Source organism: Haplochromis burtoni, unplaced genomic scaffold (assembly GCF_018398535.1).
Source record: "Haplochromis burtoni strain Fernald_Lab_line unplaced genomic scaffold, NCSU_Asbu1 Contig_74, whole genome shotgun sequence".
NCBI classification, from domain to species: domain Eukaryota; kingdom Metazoa; phylum Chordata; class Actinopteri; order Cichliformes; family Cichlidae; genus Haplochromis; species Haplochromis burtoni.
Genome location: NW_024582435.1, coordinates 639551 through 652139, shown reverse-complemented (window position 1 = coordinate 652139; position 12589 = coordinate 639551). Strand labels below are relative to the sequence as shown.

At 43.6% G+C, this 12589-nt stretch overlaps 3 protein-coding genes across 4 annotated transcripts in view; all 3 read right to left on the bottom strand.

The window, feature by feature from the left end:
• Positions 1-172, bottom strand: part of LOC121811888 (tyrosine-protein phosphatase non-receptor type 4-like) — a 6535-nt gene extending 6363 nt beyond the window's left edge. The window contains exon 1 of the mRNA XM_042221761.1: positions 164-172. Coding sequence (XP_042077695.1) covers positions 164-172 — 9 coding nt within the window. The remainder of the gene's footprint in view (positions 1-163) is intronic.
• Positions 1-6167, bottom strand: part of epb41l5 (erythrocyte membrane protein band 4.1 like 5) — a 54765-nt gene extending 48598 nt beyond the window's left edge. The window contains exons 1-2 of one of the 2 annotated variants that reach the window (XM_042221777.1): positions 5892-6167; positions 4311-4522 (exon numbers count right to left, since the gene is read on the bottom strand). In XM_042221777.1, the coding sequence (XP_042077711.1) occupies positions 4311-4490 (180 nt within the window). In that variant the 5' untranslated portion in view covers positions 4491-4522; positions 5892-6167. The other variant, XM_042221778.1, reaches the window with a different exon arrangement.
• Positions 6168-7980: 1813 nt separating this feature from the next.
• Positions 7981-12589, bottom strand: part of ptpn4a (protein tyrosine phosphatase non-receptor type 4a) — a 71008-nt gene continuing 66399 nt past the window's right edge. Inside the window, exons 25-27 of the mRNA XM_042221776.1 lie at positions 12388-12536; positions 11830-11965; positions 7981-11748 (exon numbers count right to left, since the gene is read on the bottom strand). Of these exons, the coding sequence (XP_042077710.1) occupies positions 11371-11748; positions 11830-11965; positions 12388-12536 (663 nt within the window). The 3' untranslated portion in view covers positions 7981-11370. The remainder of the gene's footprint in view (positions 11749-11829; positions 11966-12387; positions 12537-12589) is intronic.

Genomic DNA, 12589 nt, shown 5'->3' with positions numbered 1-12589 from the left:
CACACACACACACACACACACACACACACACACAGCTTCTGGCAAATACAAAAAGGTCCTCTCTGAACATCACAACGTTTTAATTGTGCTTCCGTAACCCCTTAAAATACACTTTTGTATTCTTAGTAACTTTCATTATTATTCAGTTTTTCATACACAGTACATTGGGCATCCCCCAACGAGGCTTTAGTCAGAGTCAAAATAAAATTACCAGCACTGTAATGAAATTATTTTTCATTTTATTGGGGAGTAATGAGCTCCAACGTAGCGGATATTTGTGTGATCCAAATGATCAAAAATCACAGGACTCGAGTTCAGTCACAGAAGGTAACAGACTGTGTCTCAAACTGATTAACTGGAAAATCCCTGTTATTCCAAATCTTTACTAATCTTTCTGATGACTACACTGAGAAAAACTGCATAACTTTGTAGTGACAAACCCACCGGTGAGACACAGCTTATTATGAGGTTATCAGAAAGACCCCCAGTTTCAGCAGCACCTCAGCGTCTGTCAACAGGTACTGCTCTACACTAGGCAGGCTTTAAAGTAGTGAAGGGCAGGACCACTGACAGAGCACAGAGGGGAGACGTCTATGACATCTAATTAAAGCAGGATGAGATATGAAGCAGACACGAAAGAAAAGACTGCTGGGACTAACACGCTGATAGCCTGCGTCTGTGCTTGCTTTGTAAACAAATGTTCCAACTTCAATGATAAAAATTGATGATTAAAAAAAAAAAAAATTGACTCTGAAAATTAATCATCAGCAGATCTGTGTCACGAGTACCACAGAAGGCTAAGCTGCCAGAGTCATCCACTACAGCTGTGACCAGACGTTTACAGAGGCTACAATCATTTCTTTTAACTGTTCATTCTCTGGGTGAAATTATTGTACAGCATACATCTTAAATAAACAAAACAAACATTTTTATTTTTCTGTATTCCACAATAATGTATATTAATAAGCAGTGCTGAACTTTCTACAGTGTTTTTAAGTTGATGAGAAGTTAATATTGTGACTGACGACAACTGGCAGCTTCTCTTTGTCAACATAATGAAGAGCATTTGTTTGACAGCACTTACTGGACTGACCAATCCGATGAGTGTGGTCATTAGATTGACCTTGAACCTTCCCGAACAACAGGAAAGTCTAAGGAACTCTAAGGCTACGTTCACACTGCAGGCAAAAGCGCATCAAATCCAACTTTTCTGACCCATGCGACCCATATCCGATCATGCTATGACAGTGTGAACGGCACAAATCCGATATTTTCAAATCCGATCTGGGTCACTTTCGTATGTGGTCCTGAATCCGATACATATCTGATGTTTTAAAAGCGGCTGCTGTTTGATGGTCACGTCGCATTAAATCCGTCTTTTACGTCACTGACACAAGACAGACGCCAATTATCAGCGCCGGAGAAGACATCGTGAACGCTTCCTGTCCATCCAGTGAAACTGTTGGGAAGACAACGTTGGAGAAACGTGAACATTTTCTTTGTACTGTATAATCTGCAGATTCTGACAGAAATCTGCAGCTATCCTTTGAAGCAGCGCTCCTCTAAAACAGCAATAAGGATCATTATTAGGCCAAATGTAAAAACAAAATAACTTTATAACTTAAAGCAAAATTGGGAAACGTAAAGTCCGAAACAAGTCTTTATATTAAGGCCATCAGTCAAACAATACTGTTGCTCTGGGTCTAAACAGAGCGCGTTGTGTGTGACGTCTTCTTTTGTGCATGCGCCGCTTTGAGCGTTCACACTAGAGCGCGTTTGCTGTCGCATTTTATTTGTAGTGTGAACGAGCAGACAAAAAAATAAAAAAATCTGAATTGAGCATCAAGACCTGCAGAGTGAACGTAGCCTAAAATCTAAGGATGAGAATTGTGCATTTACACATTGGGAAGATCCCTTGAAGCCATTTCTAAACAACTGCAGATTCCACGATCATCAGTTCAAACAACTGCACTTAAGTACAAGTTTATTTGGATGTGTGACCACAAAGTCTGGAGGAAGACCCAAACAATCACCCTCAGATGACAGGAAAGGGATTAGGATGTTCAAGAAGAACACAGCACGAGTCAAACGCCTTCTGGAGAAAAGTTTGACAGTCAAACAAGACCAAGATTGAGCTGCTTGTTTTGAAAAACAACTATTTCAGCTAACTGGGGACATTATCGTAACTGCAAACTGAAGTTAAACGAGTGAGGAGAGTACTGAGTAAGGCTGTTAACAAGTGTGTGTCTGCTGCTGCCCAATCATTGAGAGTGCGCCAAGATAAGGTGGGAGTGTTTGCAGAAGCTACATACAAGCATATCTTGGGGAGGGGAAAAACAAAGAGTCCCAACATAAAGAAAAAGGTCCTGCTGGAATGCATTTGTAGAAGCTTTCCACACACACCAAACGTCTGAGTTTCTACATGTATGAATGCAAGCACAGGCTGGAGTAGTAACATTCCTGTAATCATCAATTCCCCAGCAGAAACAAGAGGCCAAGAGAGCGCGTCCAAGCAGATAACATTCCTCTAAGGGACCGAGTAAGAAAACAATGGCACTCTCTCTTCATGTGCACAATACTGAGCTGGTAGGAGGGATTACACGTTAAGGATTTGGCAGGTCAGGCTGAGGACGGGCTCAGATGTGTGACATCACCTGTGAGATATGCTGAGTAAAACACATTCCTGCTCGCAAATGAGAAATTCCTGTAATGAGGTCTGCACTGCTGCTGGCAGCAGGCAGTTTGAGCCACAACATCTACAACGGGGAGAGCGAAATCAGGCAGTAACAGTGAGGAGGATTTCTCCCGAGCACATTTTCCTTGGAATTTATACAAGACAGATTTCAAGATAAGCTTCTGGCTTCACTGGAGTTTTGGCTCACGGGAGGAAGAACATGAAGCGACAGGAAAATAATAATCACACGAGGGGGAAAGTGTCCTAGAAGTGCAATCACTATCACTGTGCAGCAAGGCGCTCGTCTGTGAGGCAATAAAGTGAAACGAATAAAGAGAAAAAAGGGGAGGAGTGAGTTCTGGAGTGGTGACCAGCATGTCATGTGACCGAGCGTGTTCTCCAGAGAGGATCATGGAATTACAGGTGATCAGGAGCACGAGAGCACGCGCTTCATAGGATTAACAGGACTGCTCCACTGACACAGGCACACTGTGGTCACTGGTACACTGCTTTCACTTTCCAGCTCATAACCACATAAGAACACCGTTTATGTCAAGAGCCCATCTGAAGGCAATTAGTCACAAAGAATGATTCACTCAGATGCTATTATTAACAAGGTGTCGATTTCAAGGATGAGCAAGGATCAGGACGCGTCCAAAAACAAGACTCTCTCACATGCGCGCTGGTTAATGGGTCATTTTTTATTTTTGTAACGTGCTATTCAGCCTTGCTAAGTACATTTTTAGAGCGCTGATATCAACCTAAATATCTGTCCTATCACAGACGCACACTTGCCTTCTACAGTGTACAACAACATAGTGACCAGTGTTGTTAGTTCAGGACAGTTTTATTTTGTTCTGTCACATCTGTAAAAAGCGTTGGTTGGTTTTATAACATTGTTTCTAATATTTCTTATGAGTCAATAATCCGAGAAGATCAAAGTTTTATGAATTTCTATACGACTCAATATCAAAAATTTAATATTACTTGACTTAATTTAAAAAATTTATAATAATAGGACCACTTATTTTCAGAGTTCTTTTTTTGGTAAATTTGCTCTTTTCCCCCCAGGAAATTTGTCTATTTTCTCTTGTAAGCTGCCAGTTTTCCTCATCCCTGAAGAATAATGCAGAAAAATATACTTTTGGTAATTTAGAAATAGTGTTATATTATAGTTTGTCCAGCAGAGTAGCTCTCAGTCTGTTTTATAATATACTCAGCACTGTATGCAGCACATGTAGCAGAGCAGCAAGTTTTCCTGTATCTAAACAGTTAAGTTGTTAATTACTTTGTAAGGATTTGCATTGGTGCATAATTTTTGTTTTTTTTTTAAACCATATTTTTATTGATCATAAAGGTCAGAAATAACAGGAACCTGCATGAACAAATCAGGACTCTGTACCTGAACTAGTCCACAAACCAGGAGCCGGTGTGGAGCCCAGAGAAAGCCTGCATATGTTCCCAAAACTTAACATCCACCAGTTTCTGATAGTTTCACAGAAGACTGAGCGCAGAGCGAGCGAAATTCTCTAAGACGTAAAGGCTCTAATGAGGATCATAATTATAAAAGAGAGTGCGATGTGGAGCTGACAGACTTTTCCTGGCACAATGGGAAGTATCTTTAAAAACTCCTTACCGGTAAATCAACACTGACATCTGTCCCATCCAGCAGAGACACACGGCAGGTGATGATAGACGTTGCATCCCCAGCTGCAGGGATGTGCGTTGTGGCCCGCTGGGCTTCTCGTAGCCGGGCTTTCTCTGCATGTTTCCGGATGGAGCGTCGCCCCAGCGTCCTGCGCAGGAAACTTAACATGACGGGGGGAGAGGAAGGGCACCTGTACGCACCTGAAATCAAAGAGTGTATAGATTTTTTTTTTTTTAATAATTAAGGTAAAAATGTATTAGTTTTGTGTGCAGTTGGTCTGTAGTCGAGCCATGGCCGTCAGCCTAACCACGGTGGCGTGCCCACTCTCAACCTACGTTCGTACACCTCACCCTATGACCACAACTTCCAGTAGCTGTTGAAAGAATGAGATGGCAGGTAGAATCAGTGGAAATGAGCTTCCTCTGAACGGTGCTTGGGCTCTCCCTTAGAGATCGGGTGAGGAACTCTGTCACTTCAGGGTTGGGAGGAGCTCAAAGTAGAATGACTGCTCTTCCAACCTGAAAGGAGTCAGCTGAGGTGTTTCAGACATCTGACTAGGATGCCTCCTGAGTGGTTTTTAGCTAACTGGGGGGAAACCCTGTGACTGACCCACGTAAAGTGCTCCACTGAACTAGGAAATACTAAATGCCATCCCAGGAGGGCTGGATGACATGTGTGGAGAGTTCTGCTTAGACAGCTGGCAGACATCTGTGATCTAGGCTGGGATAAACAGCAGATCATGGATGGATGTCACAGTTTTACACCACAGGAACACAGGTGTGTCCTCTGGTTAGGGTGTACAGCTGCACAGGTGACACATTTTATGCTAAGCTGTCAAAAATCTGATATTCAAATACAGCTTATGTCACTTTGTATGAAGTTATGCTGCTCATTTAGTCAAGAAAACAGAACTGATAAGGTGGGGCTGTAATTACTGACGGCAGGTAACCGAGTACCTGGTGTCAAACAGATGATTTTCTTTCCATCTAACAGAATCCCCAAATAGATTATAAAGACTGATGGGAGGATTTCATCGATAAGGCGTTTTTTATATAACAATAAATCTAGAAAATAAATATGTGCGATGTTATTTGACATCAAGAAGGCAAAGTAACGTTAAGCACGCCAAAACAGAGTTAGAGTTTACGTTTTAACTTGGTCTGAAACAGCTGCTAACGGTAATCGACCTTAAGTGTGCGTATTTTTAAATATATTTTATTTTTTCCTGTGACTTCAAGTTCCTAAAAAAAAAAAAGTCCGAAACAGACCTAAGATAATTTAAAAAATCCACTGGATCAACATTAATTAATCAAATTAGCCCTAGCTTTATCGGTAACCTTACCCAGTTAAGGCCCCAAGTACCTGGTGTAAGCAAAAGCAACAGGTGTGCGTTCGTTATACCGCGCGGGCTAACCGTTAGCCACCAACGCGCTTAAGAAGTACGACTCCGACCGGGCAGGCGCGCCCCGCACAGCAAAACGAACGCCGCGTTTAGCGCCCAGAGCCGACGTACACTTGCTCCAGCAGACACTTGTGGATCCGAGGACGTCTGAATGATGGGCTACTTACAAAAACCTCCTCGCGGGAATTCACGGTGAAAGGACGCCCGCCTGCATCGCAGTCGGCTAAACAGAAGCCTCGGACATTTCCGCACTTTGTGACTTCTGGTTTTCTAATCTTCCTTTTCCTTGTTTTATTCCGCCTCGGTGCCTCTGCGGGATAATTTTCTCTACCAGGTCCCAACAAAAAGTAGGAGGCAAGCGCTCCTCCGGAAGTGACGTCACGACAAATCCCGAAGAAAGGGACTTGATTAGCATTTTTAAAGCGACACCTTTTCTTTTTTAAACTTTTCTACTCACTTGGAACGAACGAACAAACAAAAAAAGTCATTAAGCGGTCATTTTCTTTGCAATTTATATTTACTTTATTTCAGTTTCTACTTCATTTATTTATGAGAGAAGAGAAAGGGGCTGCTGAGCTGGTACACGTAAAATCAAATATGTGTAAACGTGTAACTGGAAACAGCTTGCATGCTTTTGAAAAGCTGCAGCGCTTTTAAGGATTTAACCACTCATTTAATTTTTCTGAACTCAAATTATAAAGTATGGCCACTGTTTAACAGCAGCACCCCCTACTGGTTGCTGTAGGAACTGCTGGTTCATTTAATGGAATTGGTGTGCCCAAACATTATTACTATATCTAGACAGAAAGTAATGAACGCTGTGGAAAAACGGGAAATGACCTTTTTAAGAAAAATAAAAATATCACGAGAAATTACTCTGGAAGTAAATAGGTTTAACTTTCTTGGCCCCTAGACCTAAAGAGGCACTTGGAAAGCAAACATCTCCTCTGAGAAACTGATGCAGTTTCATTTGAAATTAGAGTTTTGTTTCCTGCACATATGAATACAGCTGTGCCTTTAAATTTAGCCCATCTTTGAGGTTTTGTGGCCAGGTACACAGGCAGACTTCTGTCAAAAGGCCTTTAAAATGCTAAAACAATGCCTTATCCTGATTCATTTCTATATTATTGTGATTAAGATCTGAAAAGATTCAGCTGTCTTCAGATTTTTGCACATTAATGTTCAAAGTTTTACAGCTTTGCCACTCAAATCCAATCCCCCTGCACGTAAAAAATGGGTGAATATCACTAAACTAAGTGCATATGCACCATTTGTGCCTTTGAAATTGTGCACATGCACTGCTGCACTGCATCCTAATGCAGCACACTGACCACATGTTTGCATCTGGAACCCAAACAGATTTTTATACCCCAGAAAACTGTGAGTGACAGAAGTGGATTGGTGGCAGCGAGAGTGAAAGAGAAGGCAGCGAGATCGGCAGTGATGCAGGCGAGGAGGCAAAGATGAAGATGCTAAGACCTTCTGTTGGATAAGAAATGAGTACAGATGGTCAGGGCACGTGCAGAGGAGGGACAGTGGATACGTTGGACAAAGGATGATGAAGATGGAGCTGCCAGGCAGGAGGAAGAGAGAAAGACCTCAGAGAAGATTTGTGGATGTAGTGAAAGAGGACATGCAGAGGGTTGGTGTGACAGAGGAGGATGCTGGGATAGGAGGAGATGGAGGCAGGTGCTATACCCCAGAAAGTCTATCTATATTAACACTGTGTGCATTTGGGGTCCAACATCATTTTCACCAGCTACAACTAACAGCATCAGCACTGTGTCTCCCTTGTGTGACTGATGGCTTCACTCTACGCTTAAAACGGCACCAAATAATTCTAGTCGAGATCTTCAGCCTCCGGTCGCTCTAACGTTGCCCAACCTCACTTTTACAGTGTGGAAAAGCAAGGTGATCCGAAGCCACGTCTCCATGCTTTGACAGACAAGCTTTAATTGTTCATAATCAAGCTTATAGACATGTCCAAAGCACTGTAAAAACCAAGATACCAGAGAGGAACAAGCAACTGAGGACAAAGGATTTTATGACACAGGTAGAAGTTAACCAAGGGTATAATACGGTAAAACATTTCTCATGACGTTGTGGTTCATTATATATAACACTCGCTGTTATAGATTACCTATCAAATAAAATGAGAAAGAAAAAAAAAGTTGGAAAGGGCATTGTTGAAATACAACCATGTGTCACATTTGAATCATCCAAAGGAGAGAAAAAAATAAAAATAGAAACAAAATCTTTCTGCTCACAAATGATTTTCCCTTTTATTTTAAAGTTTTTTTTCATATACAACATTATATTTACATGTTCTAGTACTATTTACACAAAATTAGCAAGTGGCACTGTGTAGTTAGTTCTTTTTTATTCTTGATCCCTACAGGTGTCTTATTTTCAAACAAAATTTTAAAAAAGATAAATTAAAAAGAAGAACATCTGAACAATGCTTTATGCCTCATCTTTCTCTCTCAGTAGGACTACCCGCCAATCAGCCTTCTACAAAGTGCTGTCTCTTCTTCGTTATCTTTACAAAAATACACCCCGAGCCCTCCCCGCGCCCCTCCACACTACTTCAGCTCAGTAACCTTGGATACACAGACAGTACCGATTACGTGTCAACAAAAACACGTCGAACACAGACGGCTCGAATCCTCCGTCATCGACCTCTCACCGCACGTTTTCTCGTCTCATGACGAGTTTTTTGTATTTTTTTTTTTGGTGGCACTTTTAATTCTGCTGCCAAAAACAAAAGCTTCACTTCTTCCAGAGTGCACACTCACAGATGTGGGCCTGCGGCGCGTTTGTCAATAAAAGCAAAAGTTAAAAAAAATCGCCGGCCCTCCCATGACTAGCCTCAGTTTGTCCTTCTGTGGAAAACAGGCTGTTTGATACTGTACCCACGGTATTCTGCACGGATGTGTCACTCGCCTCCAGGCCATGCAGAGAGTGGGATCCATGTATAATGATCCAAAAAGAGAGGCAGCTGGGGAAAACAATGAGGAGAGAACTGTGGATGTTGCGTGGGCTCTGCAGAAATGACTGAAGTGTGTTAGGCCAATTTTGGGAGAGGGATGCAACACGGGAGAGATTAAGGAGGAGGAGGGAAGAAAGAAAAGAGTGAAGAGGAAAGCAGTTTCCAGGCTCTTCTTAATCCCACCTCTACATGTGGCCAAGGATGATTCAGCTGTTCGAAAAGGAGGCATGAGCACAAAGTGAATTGTTTCACAGGCGAAGATTCAACCAGTTTCTTTTTTAAACCACACTTCAGGAAGGCTCCCTTTCTGTTTCTTATTTTGTTTCTTTTGTCTTGTTTTTTCCAGAAACTTGAGATCAGGTTCGAGCAGGTCTGCGGCTTCACGGCTCAACCTTTCATTCCAGTTTACAGGCAAGCAGGCTGAGAGCAGACAGCTGCCAAAGTACATGTTAGAGATGGCTGAGGAACAGAGAGGGAGAGGTAACGGAGGACGAAAACCGAAAACACACATTCGTATTTTTCTCACACACACACACAACACACACACACACACAGCGGTATTGGTTTCCAGCAGAATCCGCTGCGAGAGCCGAGATGAAACTCATCGCCACACTCGAGCGCAGCAGCATCACCGGTTTTTACAAATAAAACCGACTACCTGGGTTCTGTGAAATGAAAATACGAAAATCGTTTAGTCTCACCTATAATCTAAACATGTCTTACAAAGATGAGGTATCGTTTAGGGAAAAGAGAACCAACAAAAAGGGAAATATCGGCTGAATGTTGTGTTTGTGCTGCTTCTGTAAACAACTCTCACGCACAGGCTGCTGTCAGACCTCTCACAGCGAGTTTTTCTCAGGTTAACGCTGAATCGGGTGACTGCTCAGAGTAACCACACTTCCACCTGGACTGTCAGCATGTACCCGGGTTTGCTCCGGTCTGGGCTGAAAAAACAAAAAGACTAAACGCGGGGAGATCGATGGAGGGAGCGATTAAAGTTTGCTACTATTGTGCAAACGCTGTGGGGGGTGAAAAAAAACAATACTGATTGCACAAAACTTGTAGCAGCTTTCACCCACAGATGTCTGACCCTCTACCTGTTCCTTTAAACATTAAAGACCTGTGCAAAGAAAGCAAGAACTATCTGAGTTGCATAAAGAAGACCAGTATTTCCAGCCTGAGGAAGCAAGGTCAACATATCCAGGCTTTCTTTCTCCAGGATCTCTGCTTCAGGCGCACATAAAGCATACAGACATAAAGTCTGACTCTTCTTTTGCAAAATGAAATGGACCAATTAACTCAAATGACTATATTTGATTTAGAATTTGATGTGGCCAGAGATTAGAGGTGTGAAACATGAGAGGATACTGCAGGAGACGTGGCAATCACTTTCGTTTCGTGGCCAATCGAACATTCCTGAAGAATTTTCTAATCGTCTTCACTTCCCGCAGTGTAATTTAAAAAAACCTTAATCACCAAATGAACACATTCAAATTCATTGCAGCAGAGTTTATGTTGCTGTAGCTTCACATCTGTAACTGGGCTCTACAGGTTGCATATATAAAACATGAATGGCGTTTTCAGGTAGACAGTGAGGAAAATGTGGCGCTTCCTGATGATTTGAAGCCAAAACACTGACATGACCTGCTCGGACCGGGTTCAGCAGAAGGTACCGCCCGGCGGGATCCAGCTCGGTTAAAAGAAACCATCTTTGTCACGATGAAGACTTCAGGCTCCACATTAATCCTAATCCACGGTGCGCCCCTCTGGTCGGAGGGACGCTGTCCGGCTCGAGGACACCGGGGTTTTTAGTGAGAAGCGAATCGATGCAGGAGCGTGAAAGTGAGCGAAAGCGGACGGGAGCTGTGGTGACGAGGATCAAAACCCCCGCCAAACGACGTCCACGTGTGCGTCTGTGGGCTCAAACACGCCGCTCACAGAAGGATCGAGTACCAAACTCTCCCCAGCGCCGAACGAGAGGCGAGACGAGAAAGATCAAAGCAAGTACAATAAATTAAATCACTGTTGTTGTTTTTGCCCCCCCCCAAACCACAAAAATCAAAAGAAATAAAGAAGTAGTTCGAAGAAGAGGAATCACACTACTTTACTACCTAAGATTTAATCAGGAAAGCATGAAGCTCTAGACTTGTACAAACAAAACATACAGCGTTTTTTTGTTCAGTGGACAGGGTTTGACACAAACTAAAACACAATAAATACTCTGAGGAACAAAAGATAAGGTTTTTCTCTTTATCTGCTAAAAGGACACTAAAAAAAAAAAAAGGCAGGTCCGTCTGGCAGACTCACTCCGAAGGGGACAGGGCAACCCTTTGGGACTTAAAAAAACTAAAATAATAAGAGAGAGAGGGGAGGCTTTCCATCCACAGTGGCCGCCCTTCCCCTTCGTACTTATGGCACTACAGCAACTCCCCATCCACGTTTTATCATCTCGTTCATTCTTTGATTCTTCTTTTCGTTACCCTGAACATCAACTCCCCCTAAAGGTACCTGTTCGACACAGCTGGGTTTTTTAACTCATCACGTCCAAAGGTTTTCATGTCAGTTTGTCTGTTCGTTTCATTTTTTGTCAGCTTAAAGTGCAACAGTGCTTTTGTTCTCTCGTCCGGCCTCCTCCCGGTGAGCCCCGCCCACCCACGTCACGGGTTAGCGGGATCGGGGTTCGCGCTGGTCTCGCTCGTCGCGCTGGTGGCACTGGCGACGCTCGGCTCCTCCACTTCCTCCTCCTCCTCTTCTTCCTCCCCCTCTTCTGTCACTTCTCCCACATCCAGCACCTCGACTTCGTCGTCATCCTCTCCGTCCAGCTCTTCTTCCAGCATCTCCACCTTGGCCGCCTCCCCTTTCTCTGCCGTCGCCGCCTCGTCTCGCTCCTCTCCCGCTTTCTGCTGCTCTTTGCGCTCCTCCTCCTTCTCGTCGGCCGCCTTCTCTCTCTGCTGGTAGAGGGCCGTCTTCAGCGGCTTGAACAGGTCTTCCTCGTAGACCTTGAGGATGGCCTCGCACACGAAGCGGTACTGGCTCTGAAAAGAAAAGCGGAGGCAGCGTTTAAGCTTTTAAAGTTTACAGCGTCGGAGAGCAAGCGGACGGTGCTGCGTACGCACAGGCGTCTGTATCATCATGGCCCGCTGATCTCTCATGGTCTTGACAATTTCTAGAGGATACACCGGCTGACCGCACTCCATCAGACACAGCGCCGTCTCCATGGTGATCAGAACGCCCGTCCGACCAATCCCAGCGCTGGAAAAAAATCAAGATCATTTGATTGTTAATAACACACACTAATTATTTAACGAAGTAACAAAAATCTCTGTAAGGAGCAAATAAGCTAAATTCCAACAATTCTGAGACTTTATGGATATCATTTGTGCGCTATATTGTCACGGTACTGCCCACGCTGTGAAGGAGGCGGGACTTAAGGTATAACAAATTGCCCTGAAGGAAGTAATGAGGGGCAGGTGAGAGGTGTTCAAACATTTGAGACCTGGGAAAGGAGAGAAATCACTTTCTGGTAACGGAAACTGGAACTTTTCTTGGAAGTAAACCTGTTTGGTAGAGTCACTCGTTTCACTACATCCATCGTTTCCAGCTCAGACAGGTTAACTTTTATCCTGTAATCTTTGGCTCGCCATGGTCACATGGTTCACACAGAATGGCCGTACCTGCAGTGCACCACCATTGGCTGGTCCTGTCCAGCCCGTTTGGTCCGTACGAGAGCCACAAAGTCCAGGAAATCAGTGGAGTCGTCGGGAACGCCGTGGTCGGGCCAAGCCACGTACTGAATCTGAGTGATTTCCCTCTTTTGCTCGCTCTGAACACACACACACACACACACACACACACACACACACACACACACACACA